The 12,347-nt window shown below is 35.5% G+C and overlaps 1 protein-coding gene across 4 annotated transcripts in view; it reads left to right on the top strand.

Annotated features, from left to right (window-relative positions):
* Positions 1–12,347, top strand: part of Wdr17 (WD repeat domain 17) — an 87,880-nt gene that overhangs the window by 59,115 nt on the left and 16,418 nt on the right. For all 4 annotated transcript variants that reach the window (XM_036209479.1, XM_036209482.1, XM_036209481.1 and 1 more), the window contains 9 exons: positions 906–1,055; positions 1,144–1,274; positions 1,582–1,707; positions 2,504–2,659; positions 5,029–5,093; positions 8,402–8,534; positions 9,350–9,441; positions 10,804–10,903; positions 11,760–11,899. In XM_036209479.1, coding sequence (XP_036065372.1) covers positions 906–1,055; positions 1,144–1,274; positions 1,582–1,707; positions 2,504–2,659; positions 5,029–5,093; positions 8,402–8,534; positions 9,350–9,441; positions 10,804–10,903; positions 11,760–11,899 — 1,093 coding nt within the window. The remainder of the gene's footprint in view (positions 1–905; positions 1,056–1,143; positions 1,275–1,581; positions 1,708–2,503; positions 2,660–5,028; positions 5,094–8,401; positions 8,535–9,349; positions 9,442–10,803; positions 10,904–11,759; positions 11,900–12,347) is intronic.

The following is a 12,347-nucleotide window of genomic DNA, read 5'->3' as shown; positions in this document are numbered from 1 at the left end:
GGGGTGTTGTGGGCAATGATTTTTTTTTCTTGAGTATAACAATTATTAGTACAACTAAGCTTGGAATAGAAAGCAAATTACCCATTTGTATTTGTATTTTCTGTCATTCTTAAGCCTTGCTGGGAGTAAATAGGCAGACTAGGAGTTAAAAATATGTTCTAGGGAAAGCAGACCAAATCCATGCGTTCACAGCCATATGTTTTCCCTGAGTAGCCTTCTAGGTGAAGTTGTGTGGTTCTAGCCCTAGGTGACGGACTGAAGGCAGTCAGTGACAGCTGAGGAAGGAAAACCCGTTTGTTCCAGGGATGACTGTCCAGTAGGTCATCTGATCTCAAGTGGTCAGCCAAAAGCCCACGTATATATGAACAACATTAGAAGGATCCGCAGGCTATGTGTGTATATAAACACACACACATATACATATGAAACAATGATAGTTGTACGAGAATACGTCTGAGTCTGAGGAATAAGGAGTGCGAGGGGGGAAGGAGTAGAATACTATAGTACTCATTTATGAAATTCCATATGTAATATAAAAATATCCTTATAAAATATAGTATATGCATATATAATCCTATTTCTGATGTCTGAACTTAAAAGCCTCCAGCTTTTCATTTTGAAGCCAGAAGCTTCATTTATCCAACTGTTAATTCATAGATTTCGTGAGCCCAAATGGAATTACAGTGCACTTACTACTTAACTAAATGAAATTTTGCTCTCTCATAATCATACATTTCTAACTCTATTTATACTAAGCAACATATTAGCTTCTTGTATTAATTAAATGCAAGTAGAAGGTTTGCTCAGAGAGAGAGCTTTTGAGTTACTCACACTTTCTCATAACTTGGATTCTAGCATATTTTAATGGTTTCCTTTGTTAAAACAGCTTCTTGTTTCCCCTTCAGGTTTAACGTGCCATCCACGCCGTCCGTTCACTATGGCTTCCTGCTCCCGAGATTCTACAGTGAGACTCTGGTCATTAATACCTTTAATCACCCCTTTACAAATAAATATTCTGGCAGACAGATCTTGGGAAGAAATTATCGGGAACACTGGTATTGAATATGTGCATGCATTTGATTTTATCTTTAAACAATATTTTCTAAGAAAAATTTCCTCACTGAATCATGTTTTTTTCCTCAGACAATGCTGTAAAACAAGGCACTCCTCCACTACTGTGTGGGAAAGCGTCACGAGACATTAAACAAGAAGTAGAAAAACTAACGTGTAACCCTCGAATGAAAAAGCTAAGATTGTTTTCACAATGTTTATCAGTAAGTATTACAGAAATCATAAGTGGACATTGTCTCATTAGGCAGAATATGTCACCGCAACTATTATCTTCAAACTGTAGCATATTTGCATTCACCATCCCAGCTCAGTTACATGCCTTTTAACATGATCTGTACAATATTAGAGAGCAGATCTAAAACCAGAAGAAGAAATGAGAATGTGCACTTAGTTTTCTGTTAATTTTTTAATTTAGGAAACTATATGATAAAGTATCTCTGAAAGGCTAAAATACAGTGAGGATTTCTCTTCTGTGAGGATTTCTCTTTGGTTAGTCCATTCCTGCTTCAGCCTCCAGGTGGCAGTGACAATTTGTGGAACTTGGTTGCCGTGATTCAAGGACAAGATGATAGCTTGCTTCCTCAGAACTACTGCAAAGGAATGATGCATTCGAAACACCTGATTAAATTTAAAACGGTAAGTAAGTATGCAGCATGGTATACTGAAACAAAAATTTCCCTGTTGTACTATTAAAGCAAGACAATCATCGGTAGACTGAAATAAACACTGAGAAGATAAAATAGTAAGACTAATAATGAAAATATGAACTGTTTGAGCATAGGTTAAGGTGGCCATAGTTTGTATAGACAGAATTCCATGGGTCTTCAAGTTGAGTTGGGACTCCATAATAAGTTTTATCTTTACCCTGTTACCTCAGATGGCCATAGCTTAGCTTATGGACTCTTGTGACTATTAGCTACCATGTACCTGAAATATATACATCATTAACAACAAAATCTGACATGGGTGCTAAAAAAAGCAGTAATTTATATATTTTTAATGAATATCAGTGGTTCAGACAGCAAGGAAATCATGCTAGAACTAAGATATGATGGTTGCCTTCATAAAAAGAGAATTTTTAAGTCATAAAGGAAATGTCTGAGAACTGTTTTAGAAAAACAGGTTTACAATATAGGTGCGAAAGTAAGCCAGTAATTCTTCACTCTCATTGGCAAGCATTTTCATAGGTTTAAAGAGTTGCATCTCACCACCTCTGGCTTCTGAAATTCTAGAAAACTCACACTGGGAGAGAGTAAGGACAGTGGGATGCACCTCTTCCAAAGTGCTTACTTCATGAACTGGTCAAAACATTACAAAGACTATCATATTTTACAAATAAAAATATCACTTTAAAACATTTAATTTCCAATATTACATGTTTTTAGAATATCTTGTCTCATATCCATTCATCTATTTATAATTTTCTTTTCAGTCTGAAGCCCAAGAACTAACAACAATTAAGATGTCTAAATTCGGTGGTGGTGTTGGTGCACCTACTAAGGAGAAAAAACTGAAGGAAGCTGCAGAAATACACCTGAGATTGGGACAGATTCAGAGATACTGTGAACTCATGGTAGAGCTTGGAGAGGTAATGTGCGATTAAAGGAAAAGTACTGTTTACATAGTACCCCACATATTAATTCCCACATAATTAATTCCACATATGAGTTAACTTTCCCATAACTACTTATGGGAAATAGTTTGCCGAGCTGGTGTCGGGAGCACATCATAGGGAAATAGTGAGGTCTCCAGGGTAGCAACATCAATCTCACTTAGAAACACCCAAGTCCCATGCCAGACCTACAAAGGCATAATTTTGGTGTGCAGTTCAACCATCTGTGCTTGATTTTATAAGCCCTCCTGGCTTTTCACATCTATGCTGAAATGTGAGAATTGCTGCCAAGATCTTTTGAATGTATCTGTGTTGGCTGATACTCTCAGAGTAGAATCTCCTCCATTCGTCACCATGATACTCCACCCTGGCCCTAAGAGGAATTTTTCAGTGGGTGCTTTTAAGATACCATAGGGGTTGTTCCAATTTCTAAAGAAGACCAAAGCACATTTTCCAGAAAATATTAGAATGAATATGTACAAATAAAATTTAGAACACAGGCTTCCTTTTACAGGTGGGTACTGAATGAATGGGATATGGAGACAGAAAAAGGGGGATTCTATTCTTTGGCCTGGGTACTGATCACATAGTCATGAAAGTTCATTAGTCTTTTACCTTTTATTCAAATATATTTTAGACCAGGAGAAATTATCTCTCTACCACAACCAAACAAAGGGTGGCATGAATACAACGCTTTATTACTTTTTAAGAACCTCGAAGTTGGTAACATTTTTATGACCAAGTATGGTATTAAGGAGACCTCAACAGGGCCTGGAGGGGGCTCAGTGCTTTGGAGTGCTTGCTACCCTTGCAGAGGGCAGAGTTTGGCTACTGCTGCTCTCACAAACACCCATACCTCCATCTCCAGGGGATCTGACCCCTTCTTCTGGCCTCTGTAGGACCCACACTCATGTGGCCTGCACTCACGTAGACACACACATACATATATCCATAAATAAAAATAAAAATCAATCTAAAACAGAGCAACACAAAATAACATAAGTAAAATTAACATACAGTTAAAGTGTACCAAAATGCAATTTAACCCACCTTTTTAAAAATAACTTTCAGTTTACTTATAGATGAACAATGAATTGCAGATTGACCGTAACAATAAAATATCCTGATTATGACAAAGGCACTTAAAAGCATTTAAAAGTAATGAAAATTTTTATTTATCACATAGTGACAGTTTGATTAAATGTTACATATTCAACAGATTCCTTAAAGTCAAGATGACAAATGAATAAATAAGTTTTGGGAGAACGGTACAGTTCTTTGTCGGTATTTGTTTGTATTGGAACACAAGAGACTCTAAACTCTTTAAACTCTATCCTTTGCTCCATTGGGGATCGATTGATGACATTGTATAGTTGTCCTGTTGTGTGCATGCTGATGGCCTCAATGATTCCTGAAATCCTCCTTGAATTCTGCAGAAATCTGAGTGTGTTTGTGTTTACGTGGCATCACCATTCTAAGAACAGTTCCCAGTTCAGTAAACGTAATACTATGGGATTAGGAAAATATTTCATCTTTTCACTTACAAGATTCACTTTTTTATTGAAACGGCTTAGTGAATTCAAAGTTCATCTACATTTCCAATCTTATTCTTCCATTCCCCCTACAATAAAGACTACTTTAGTAAAAACAAATTTAAGGAACCTTTTAATTAACATGAATTAGATATACAGTGTTTAAAATGGTTATCATATAATGCATACCCACACTAGCAAAAATGTATATAAATAAATAAAAATAAATACATTATTTATTTAAATTTTAACTTAAAATCTTAAGTTATTTACTGGTCTTGTAGCCTTAATTGCACTATAAACCCCAGTGCTTTGGAAAGCCTTAATTAAATGAAGTTTTCATTTTTGCACTGGTATTTTAAAATATATTCTCTTTCATTTCTCATTAGACCTCAAAACCATATTTTGAAGTAACAATAATAATCAGTTTTGATTTAATAATGAGCTTCTTCAAATGTGGTCCAAGTTATAAAGTGACAGGTTGTTTTAATTTTAAAGAAAGCCATGACAGCAAATAACATTTATACAATTTGTTATACAATAGAAATGAAATATTTATACAATAAAAGGGACTGATCCCTCTTTCTAAGGAAGTTGGATTTTCCCTGAAATAGTAGAGTTTCATGTATTTTATTTTTACAATGTGTAGGTATTTTCCCCTTCTGGACTGCATTAAATAGTTTACAATTATATTCCTGATAGTCTAACAATCCTAAAAATTATTTATTATTAACATGAATCTCTAAAAAGTATGTTTAGAATTATATAATGCAATCTAAAAGTGTACATTTCTTTTCTTGCTCAATTTTGTAGTGGGACAAAGCCCTGTCCATTGCACCTGGAGTTTCTGTGAAATACTGGAGGAAGTTAATGCAGAGGTAAAAACGGACAGTCTATGTCCATAGGGAGATCTTAAAGTTATATATTAACATAGAAAGAACATACAAATATGGTAGCAGTTCTTAATAGTTCTTATACCTATGTTATATTAAGTAATAAAAGAATTTTTATCTACCAGTATAATAATTAGATGAATTGTTTACAAATCATTTTTGTATTATTATGTTTATCCTGATCACTAGTGACTATAGTAGGCAGAAAAACAAAGATCAGCAAATTACCGAATGTATATTCCTATTGAAGTATCTATGGGAAGATTTTCAGAAGGTTATCAAAAGCTTGTAGAATACTATTCTATGTATAATTGCAACTATCTGAAGACACTAATTCTTGCCATGTCTCCATGTTAAAGAGAGATTTGTCTGGCCACTGAAGAAACTTTGAGTACATTAAAAAAAACACATATTTTTCTATATTTATATTAATTTCCTAGAATTACTGTAACAAATGGCCACAAGCTGGCTTATGATTTCACAGTTCTTGAGGTTAAATATCCAAAATCAGTTTGTTGGTAGAGTTCTTTTAATACTGGAGGCTCTGAGGAAGTAAATATCTTCTGGTGGCTGCTGAAATCTTCAGCATCTGCTAGCTAAAGACACCATCACTGCTCTCACTTGATTTATTCTCCATGTTTTTTTGGCCAAATTTATTTTTTCTTAAAAAGTATTCATACTGAAATTTAGTCCTACTTTATCCTTATTTGATATAATCCCATACCAAATTTAGTGAAGCACATAGGAAAAGATATTTCATTGTAGGATTGCATTCAAAGGCTCCACATGTTAAGAGTTAAATGTATGCCTTTTTAGAGCGCATTTATACTCAGAACACACTTTATCTAATCTACCATTCAGTAACTGTTTATTTTATACCCATTATGTGGTTATGTACTAATCTCTGTGCTAAGCCAGTAGAGTACTATTAGAGATTAATTCTCTTTCTTTTGCTATTATAAAGAGAAATTTGAGAGGTTTTTTTCTTTTAAGACTTGGCTTAGGAAAAATACTGTTTCTAGTCATGCACATAAATTAAAATTAGTAAAGGATAAGCAAGAAAACTAGAAGGATGTGTACAGTTTGCCATGGGAAAGTAGACGGTTGGCTAGCATCCAGTCTTCCAGAAATAGGATAAGTAGTACACAACTTGCTTGAACCTTTAAGCTCCCAGAATGCCAGATACTTTCTATACTTTACCAACATACTTAGGAAGGATATTGTTCCCATGAATGCTTACTAAATTCAAACTAGTAATGACTTATTACATAAAACACGACTTTGCCTCAATATAAACTTAAGTGAATGTCACTTAGGAACAAGGTATAGTCACTCAGTCATTGTTAATAACAGGTAAAACTAAACAATATTTGATATTTTGTATGATTGCCAATGCACTTTTGTAGAATCTTTACCATATTAATATTTGAATATAATGTTTTTAATGGTAGGTATTTATGAGATAAATGTTATCAACCTTCAAATATATTATAAAGGAAGACATCTGGCATGGACTTGTATTTGTACTAGCTACCACAAATTAAGAGAAGCTAATGGAAGGCACTAGACAAAGTGATTGAGACCTAGTCAGTAGAGAAAAAGAATTAACAGTTGTAGCTGGAGTGTAGTCTTAGGCATGGGTACCTAATGAGAATGGTAAGGAAGCAAGACCTAACTTTTCTAGACTTTTGAACATTTAAGATTTTTTTCTTGTTCCTAAGACTAACAGAAGACATTGAAGGATTTTTAACAGGGTACAAAGTAACCAACTCAAACTTTCATATTGAAAATTCACATAAGCTGAAGAATGAGGCAGATTGGAGAAGGTTGGTAGCAGACACAAGAGCAGCACAGAGGCATCTGCTCCTTCTCCTCTGCTCCAGGAGACAAGAGTGGCATGGAAGCCTTCCACAGTGGCCGGGAAGAAGAAGGGCTGACAAATTTTACATACTTAAGAGTTAAAATGAATTGGCTTTAGTAATAGACATGAGGGATTGTATAAATAATTCTTGGGCCTTAGGTTTGGGAAAAAATGCGTATATGTTGTTTGCTGTTGACTGAGATTTCAAAACAAAGCAAAGTATCAACAAAACTTGGGCATACTTGAATTAAGTAGCACATAATATTGTTAGTTTTCTTTGAGCTTGTTGAGTTGAAGATTACCTTGTTATTTTCATAGCAAATATAATAGGTAATATTACTTCTTTAGCCCATACAAGAAAGTTGGACCACCCTTGGATAGTATTTTCCTTAGTAAGTGTTGGAAGGTCAAAGCTTTGGGTAGAGAAGAGATAAAGGTTAGAATAAGTTCAATAGGACAGAAGGAACATGTTGGAATATAGAAAAAAATTTCCAACTGTATCTTAAAAAGCCAATACTTGAGTTTTTTTTCTTCTGTTTCTTAAATGTTACTCACTTGATAGAGTGTTCTCCTTGAATGCACAAATGTAGCTGGAGTTTTCCTGTATCCACCCAGCTCCTATACCCGATCAGACCCAGATAAACACACAGAGACATATATTACTTATAAACTGTATGGCCATGGCAGGATTCTTACTATCTAGTCCTTATATCTTAAATTACCCATTTCTATAAATCTATACCTTGCCACATGGCTCATGCCTTACCAGTATCTTTACATCTTACTTTTCATGGTGGTGGCGGCTGGCAGCACCTCCTGACTCAGCCTTCCACTTCCCAGAATTCCCCTTTCTCTTCATCCCTCCCATACTATACTTCCTCCTGGCTATTGGCCAATCAGCGTTTTATTTATCAGTCAATCAGAGCAACACATTCACAGCATACAGAAAGACATCCCCAGCACATAAATCCCTGGGATCAATCCCTAGCACCCTATAAACTGAGCATGTGGCACGTGTCTGTAATCCCAGCACATGGACATGGAAGCAGAAGGAATATGAGTTCAGGCTTATCTTCAGCTATATAGTGAGTTGAAGACTACACTGGGATACATATGATGCCTTCTCTAATTAGATAGGTAGATAGATAGATGACATATAGATAAATAGATGGATGGGTGACAGATAAATAGATAAATAGATAGATAGATAAGATAAGATAAACTAAAAGTATTCCAAGGGAAAATCAAGCAAGTATTTTATAGAGCATTTATTCATATTTCTATGTGATCTATGTTTAAAATATGAACTTTAGTCTTTATGAAACCTAGAAATTTTAGACATGTTTTTTAAAATATCAGTCCAAATTGTAAAACATTACAACTAATATTTCAGTTGAATTTAGAATAATAAAGATAGTCTTTTTCTCTTTAGGAGAGCTGACCAACTAATTCAGGAAGATAAGGATGATGTCATCCCATACTGTATAGCCATTGGTGATATGAAAAAACTGATCAATTTTTTTGTGTCCAGAGGTCAGCTTAAAGAAGCTCTGCTTGTTGCACAGGTATAAACACATAAGCATGCCAGATAAATAAATTGGTGGCTGAATATGGGGAATGGAGAAAGCCATGTGGGTCATGTGATGGACAAGCACAGATGGCTTGTTGTATTCAGAGCACTTTCCCAGCTGTCTGCCTTAACACTTCAGTCATGCTATCCTAGCATGGTCACATTGGAGTTATTCTAGACACCATAGACAATCGTGTCTATCTGCAGGTGTCTCTGTGTGATCGTCTCACTTAAAGTTGAACAATCATTTCTTTAATCAATTATTTGAAATTTGATGTTGTTACTCACATTGGAGTTAATATTGTCTCTTTCTGAGATTGTTTACAAAACATACTATAAACTGCAAACATGATTTAAATATAATTTTTTCAAAACAATAGCCTGGACTCACAGGGTAGGTTCAATGTCTAAAAGTGCTTTCCACACAAAGCCCTGCAACCTGCGTTTGATTCCCGAAATTCACAAAGCCAATGTGGTAGTTGTTGCTGTCTGTATCCAAGCATTCTTACTGCAAGCTGGGCAGCTGAGACAAGATAATCAGCCAGAAGCCAGAGTGTGCAGTGCAGAGCAATGACAGAAAGTAGACTGAGCATCAAAACAGGTGTAAGGAAAGAACTGACACCAAAAGTGTTGTTTTCTGCATGCCCACACTCCCGTACACACAGATTCACATGAACATACCCAATGCGCACGCGCGTGCATGTGTGTGCGTGCAAGGGTAAAGTATATCATCTTTAAAAAAATTAACCTGAAGTCATTTGTCTGTCAGTAATTATCTAATGATTAATTAAAGCTCCAATTGAATTCTAGGCTGCCTGTGAAGGAAATATGCAAACCTTACATGTTTCTACACCTAAGAGAGCTTCAAATTCTGATGATATCTACAAAGAAGATTTTAATGAGTGAGTAATGTATCTTTGTTCAGGCTGTTATTTTATGGCTGTTTTCCCTTTAAAAGTTTTGAAAGTGGGGTCACTCAGCCTCCTCTTGTGACGTGAGCACTTGCTATCTAGTGTTCAAATGAATTTCTTGCCGCCATCTAGTTCCATCCCTATGAATGAAAAAGTTTTGGGCAGGTAGACACAGCCTCTAAACACTCATAGAGTTTCCAAGGGTAGAGCAATGGGAACACCTAATGAGATTAAACCAGAGCAAGACATGTCATAGAAGAGGGGTGACATTGCTGTAGAAAGCAGTAATCATAATATCCAAAATCTCTTGGTAACCACATTTGCCAATGTTAGTGCCTAGAATTCCAATTTATTTTTCTTTTAAAGAAGAAATTCTTGTAAAAAGTTAGGACTTAAAAATTTTATAGACTTTCAAACTTTTCCTTAAATTACTTTGCTTGTCTGTAGCTGGAAGTTTTCTTGTGTCCTGCCCAGTCCTGCGGCTGCTCAGACCCAAATAAACACACAGAGGCTTAAATTATTTTCAAACTGTATGGCCTAATGGCTCAGGCTTCTCACTAGCTAGTTCTTATATCTTAAATTAACCCATTTCTATAAGTCTATACTTTACCACCTGGCTTGTGGCTTACCAGGACTTTACATCTTGCTTCTTCTGGCAGTGGCTTGCAGCATCTCCTCTGCTCTGCCTTTCTCCTTCCTCTCTCTCTAGTTGGAATTTCCCACCTAACCTTATTCTGCCTCACCATTGGCCAAACAGCTTTATGTATCAACCAATCAGAGCAACACCTATTCACAGCATACAGAATGACATCCCACAGCACTTATCTCTCTTTCCTATGACATTTCTAATGGTTCCTATTATTTTCCAAGACAACGCTATACTTAATTGTTTTAGGCTATCCACCCTGTAGCAAACAATTGTGAAATGTTAAACAGTGTTTCTTTTTGTGTCTTAGCTGCTGTTCTTTGCTTTCTTTCTTTCTTCTGAACTTGGTATGTTAAAGATGTGTTCATGCCACATCGTAGATATTAACTAAATTTTTCTAAAATGTCATTTCAACCTGATTTTTCTATAGTCAGCCTGTAGCTGTTAGAAATCATCCAATGCAAAATGGTAGACAACACAATCATGTCTTTACTCCCCAAGTCTTTCTGTTGGCACTTGTAGGGACCAAGACTGGGCAGAGCTTTATATCACACATTCTGAAAGACTGAAAGCCTAACTGAAATCTTAAGTCTAAAACAAGGATGTAAACTGAACTATTTGTTCTCTTAATTACCTTAAAAGGACACTAATTCATATTTTATGATGGAATTGCTAAGTTAATACTGATTGCTATTTTTTCTTTCTAGGCTTCTACACAAAGTCATACATGAGCTGGCAGAATGGTATTTTCAGGACGGCCGGGCAGTATTGGCTGCGTGCTGCCATCTTGCTGTAGATGATATTGAGGTACAATAATTCAAAGTGGTGCATATAGCTCAGGGTTTCTCAACATGTGGGTAAATGACCTCTTTGGTGAGGGTCAACTGACCTTCTCACAGGGCTCACCTAAGACCATTGGAAAGCACAGATATAGATATAGATATAGATATAGATATAGATATGCATTACAATTCATAACAGTAGCAAAATTACAGTTATAAAGTAGCAACAAAATAATTTTATGGTTGGAGGTCACCACAGTATTAGGAAGGTTGAAAACCACTGATGTACTTAATAGCTCTCCGATATATCATGGAGCTTGAGCAGGGAAGACCAGATGGCATCCAGCGTTGTATGCTTCCAAGACTTGTGATGAATTAGCACACAAACATACTACGTGCGCTCTTGTTTTATCTATTTTTCTCACCGAATAAATATTTGTAACAATCTAGGCAATAATTTAGTATTGTTGTATAATCTAGAAGAAGCTTTTAAGATTTTATGTTCTCTTCTGATGGAGACCAAATGACATGTTCAAGATACTGAACAATATTATAGGAGCAAACAGATCATGGCTCATTGACAGACCATTTGATTAGCATGTATGAAGATGTAGGTTCCATCACTAGCATTGCAAAAATAAATAAATAAATAAAATTCTAAGCTGAAAAATAAGCTGCATTTTTCACTGTCGGCTTCATTTTTTTCTGTCTGGAAATTGAAATTATTATTGTGTAGGTACTTTATTGAAATATTATATTCAACATATTTAAGAAAATCAGTATCTAAGCCAATATTAATTTATCTGCTTATGACCTTGGATGAAAATGAACATTTCACCAAGCATCTATGCAACTGAAGGAACTGTTTTCTTACAAACAAGCTTGCTATGGCATACCTCATCCGAGGGAATGAACTTGAGTTGGCAGTCTCAGTGGGCACTGTCCTGGGAGAACCTGCGTCCCCAGCAACCCATTATGCCCTGCAGTTACTGGCAAGAAAATGCATGATGATTCCAATGTGGTAAGACATTTCTAATGGAATGAGTAATTTTGCAGTTATGGCATGCATGTCAGAAAATTATAAACTACTTTTGAAAAGATAGTGTGAAGAATGTATTAAGTATGAGTGTCTATAGCTGTAATATCTATATCATCTATCTATGTGTATATATTTGAGATATTGTGAAAGAAAGTGGCAGGGGAGTGAAATCTATCATGACCCTTTCTGAGGTAGCCTTGTTATAGTTTTGTAACACTTCAAGTGTTATTATATCATGAGATGATAAATGTTTATTTTTCAACATTATTAGGACCACCAATTCCCACTTTTAAAATTTTTCACATCTATTTCTAGTCCTGTTAAATATTGTGTCTGACTTTAAGGCTGAGAAACAGAATGAGTTTGGCCGAAATCTTAGAGAAGTCCTTGTCTAAACTCTGTACTTTCAAGAGGTAGCTCTTCCTAGGGG

The sequence above is a fragment of the Onychomys torridus genome, chromosome 17 (assembly GCF_903995425.1).
Source record: "Onychomys torridus chromosome 17, mOncTor1.1, whole genome shotgun sequence".
Lineage (NCBI taxonomy): Eukaryota > Metazoa > Chordata > Mammalia > Rodentia > Cricetidae > Onychomys > Onychomys torridus.
Note: the sequence above shows the minus strand (reverse complement) of the source record. Positions and strands in the feature narration are given on the sequence as shown.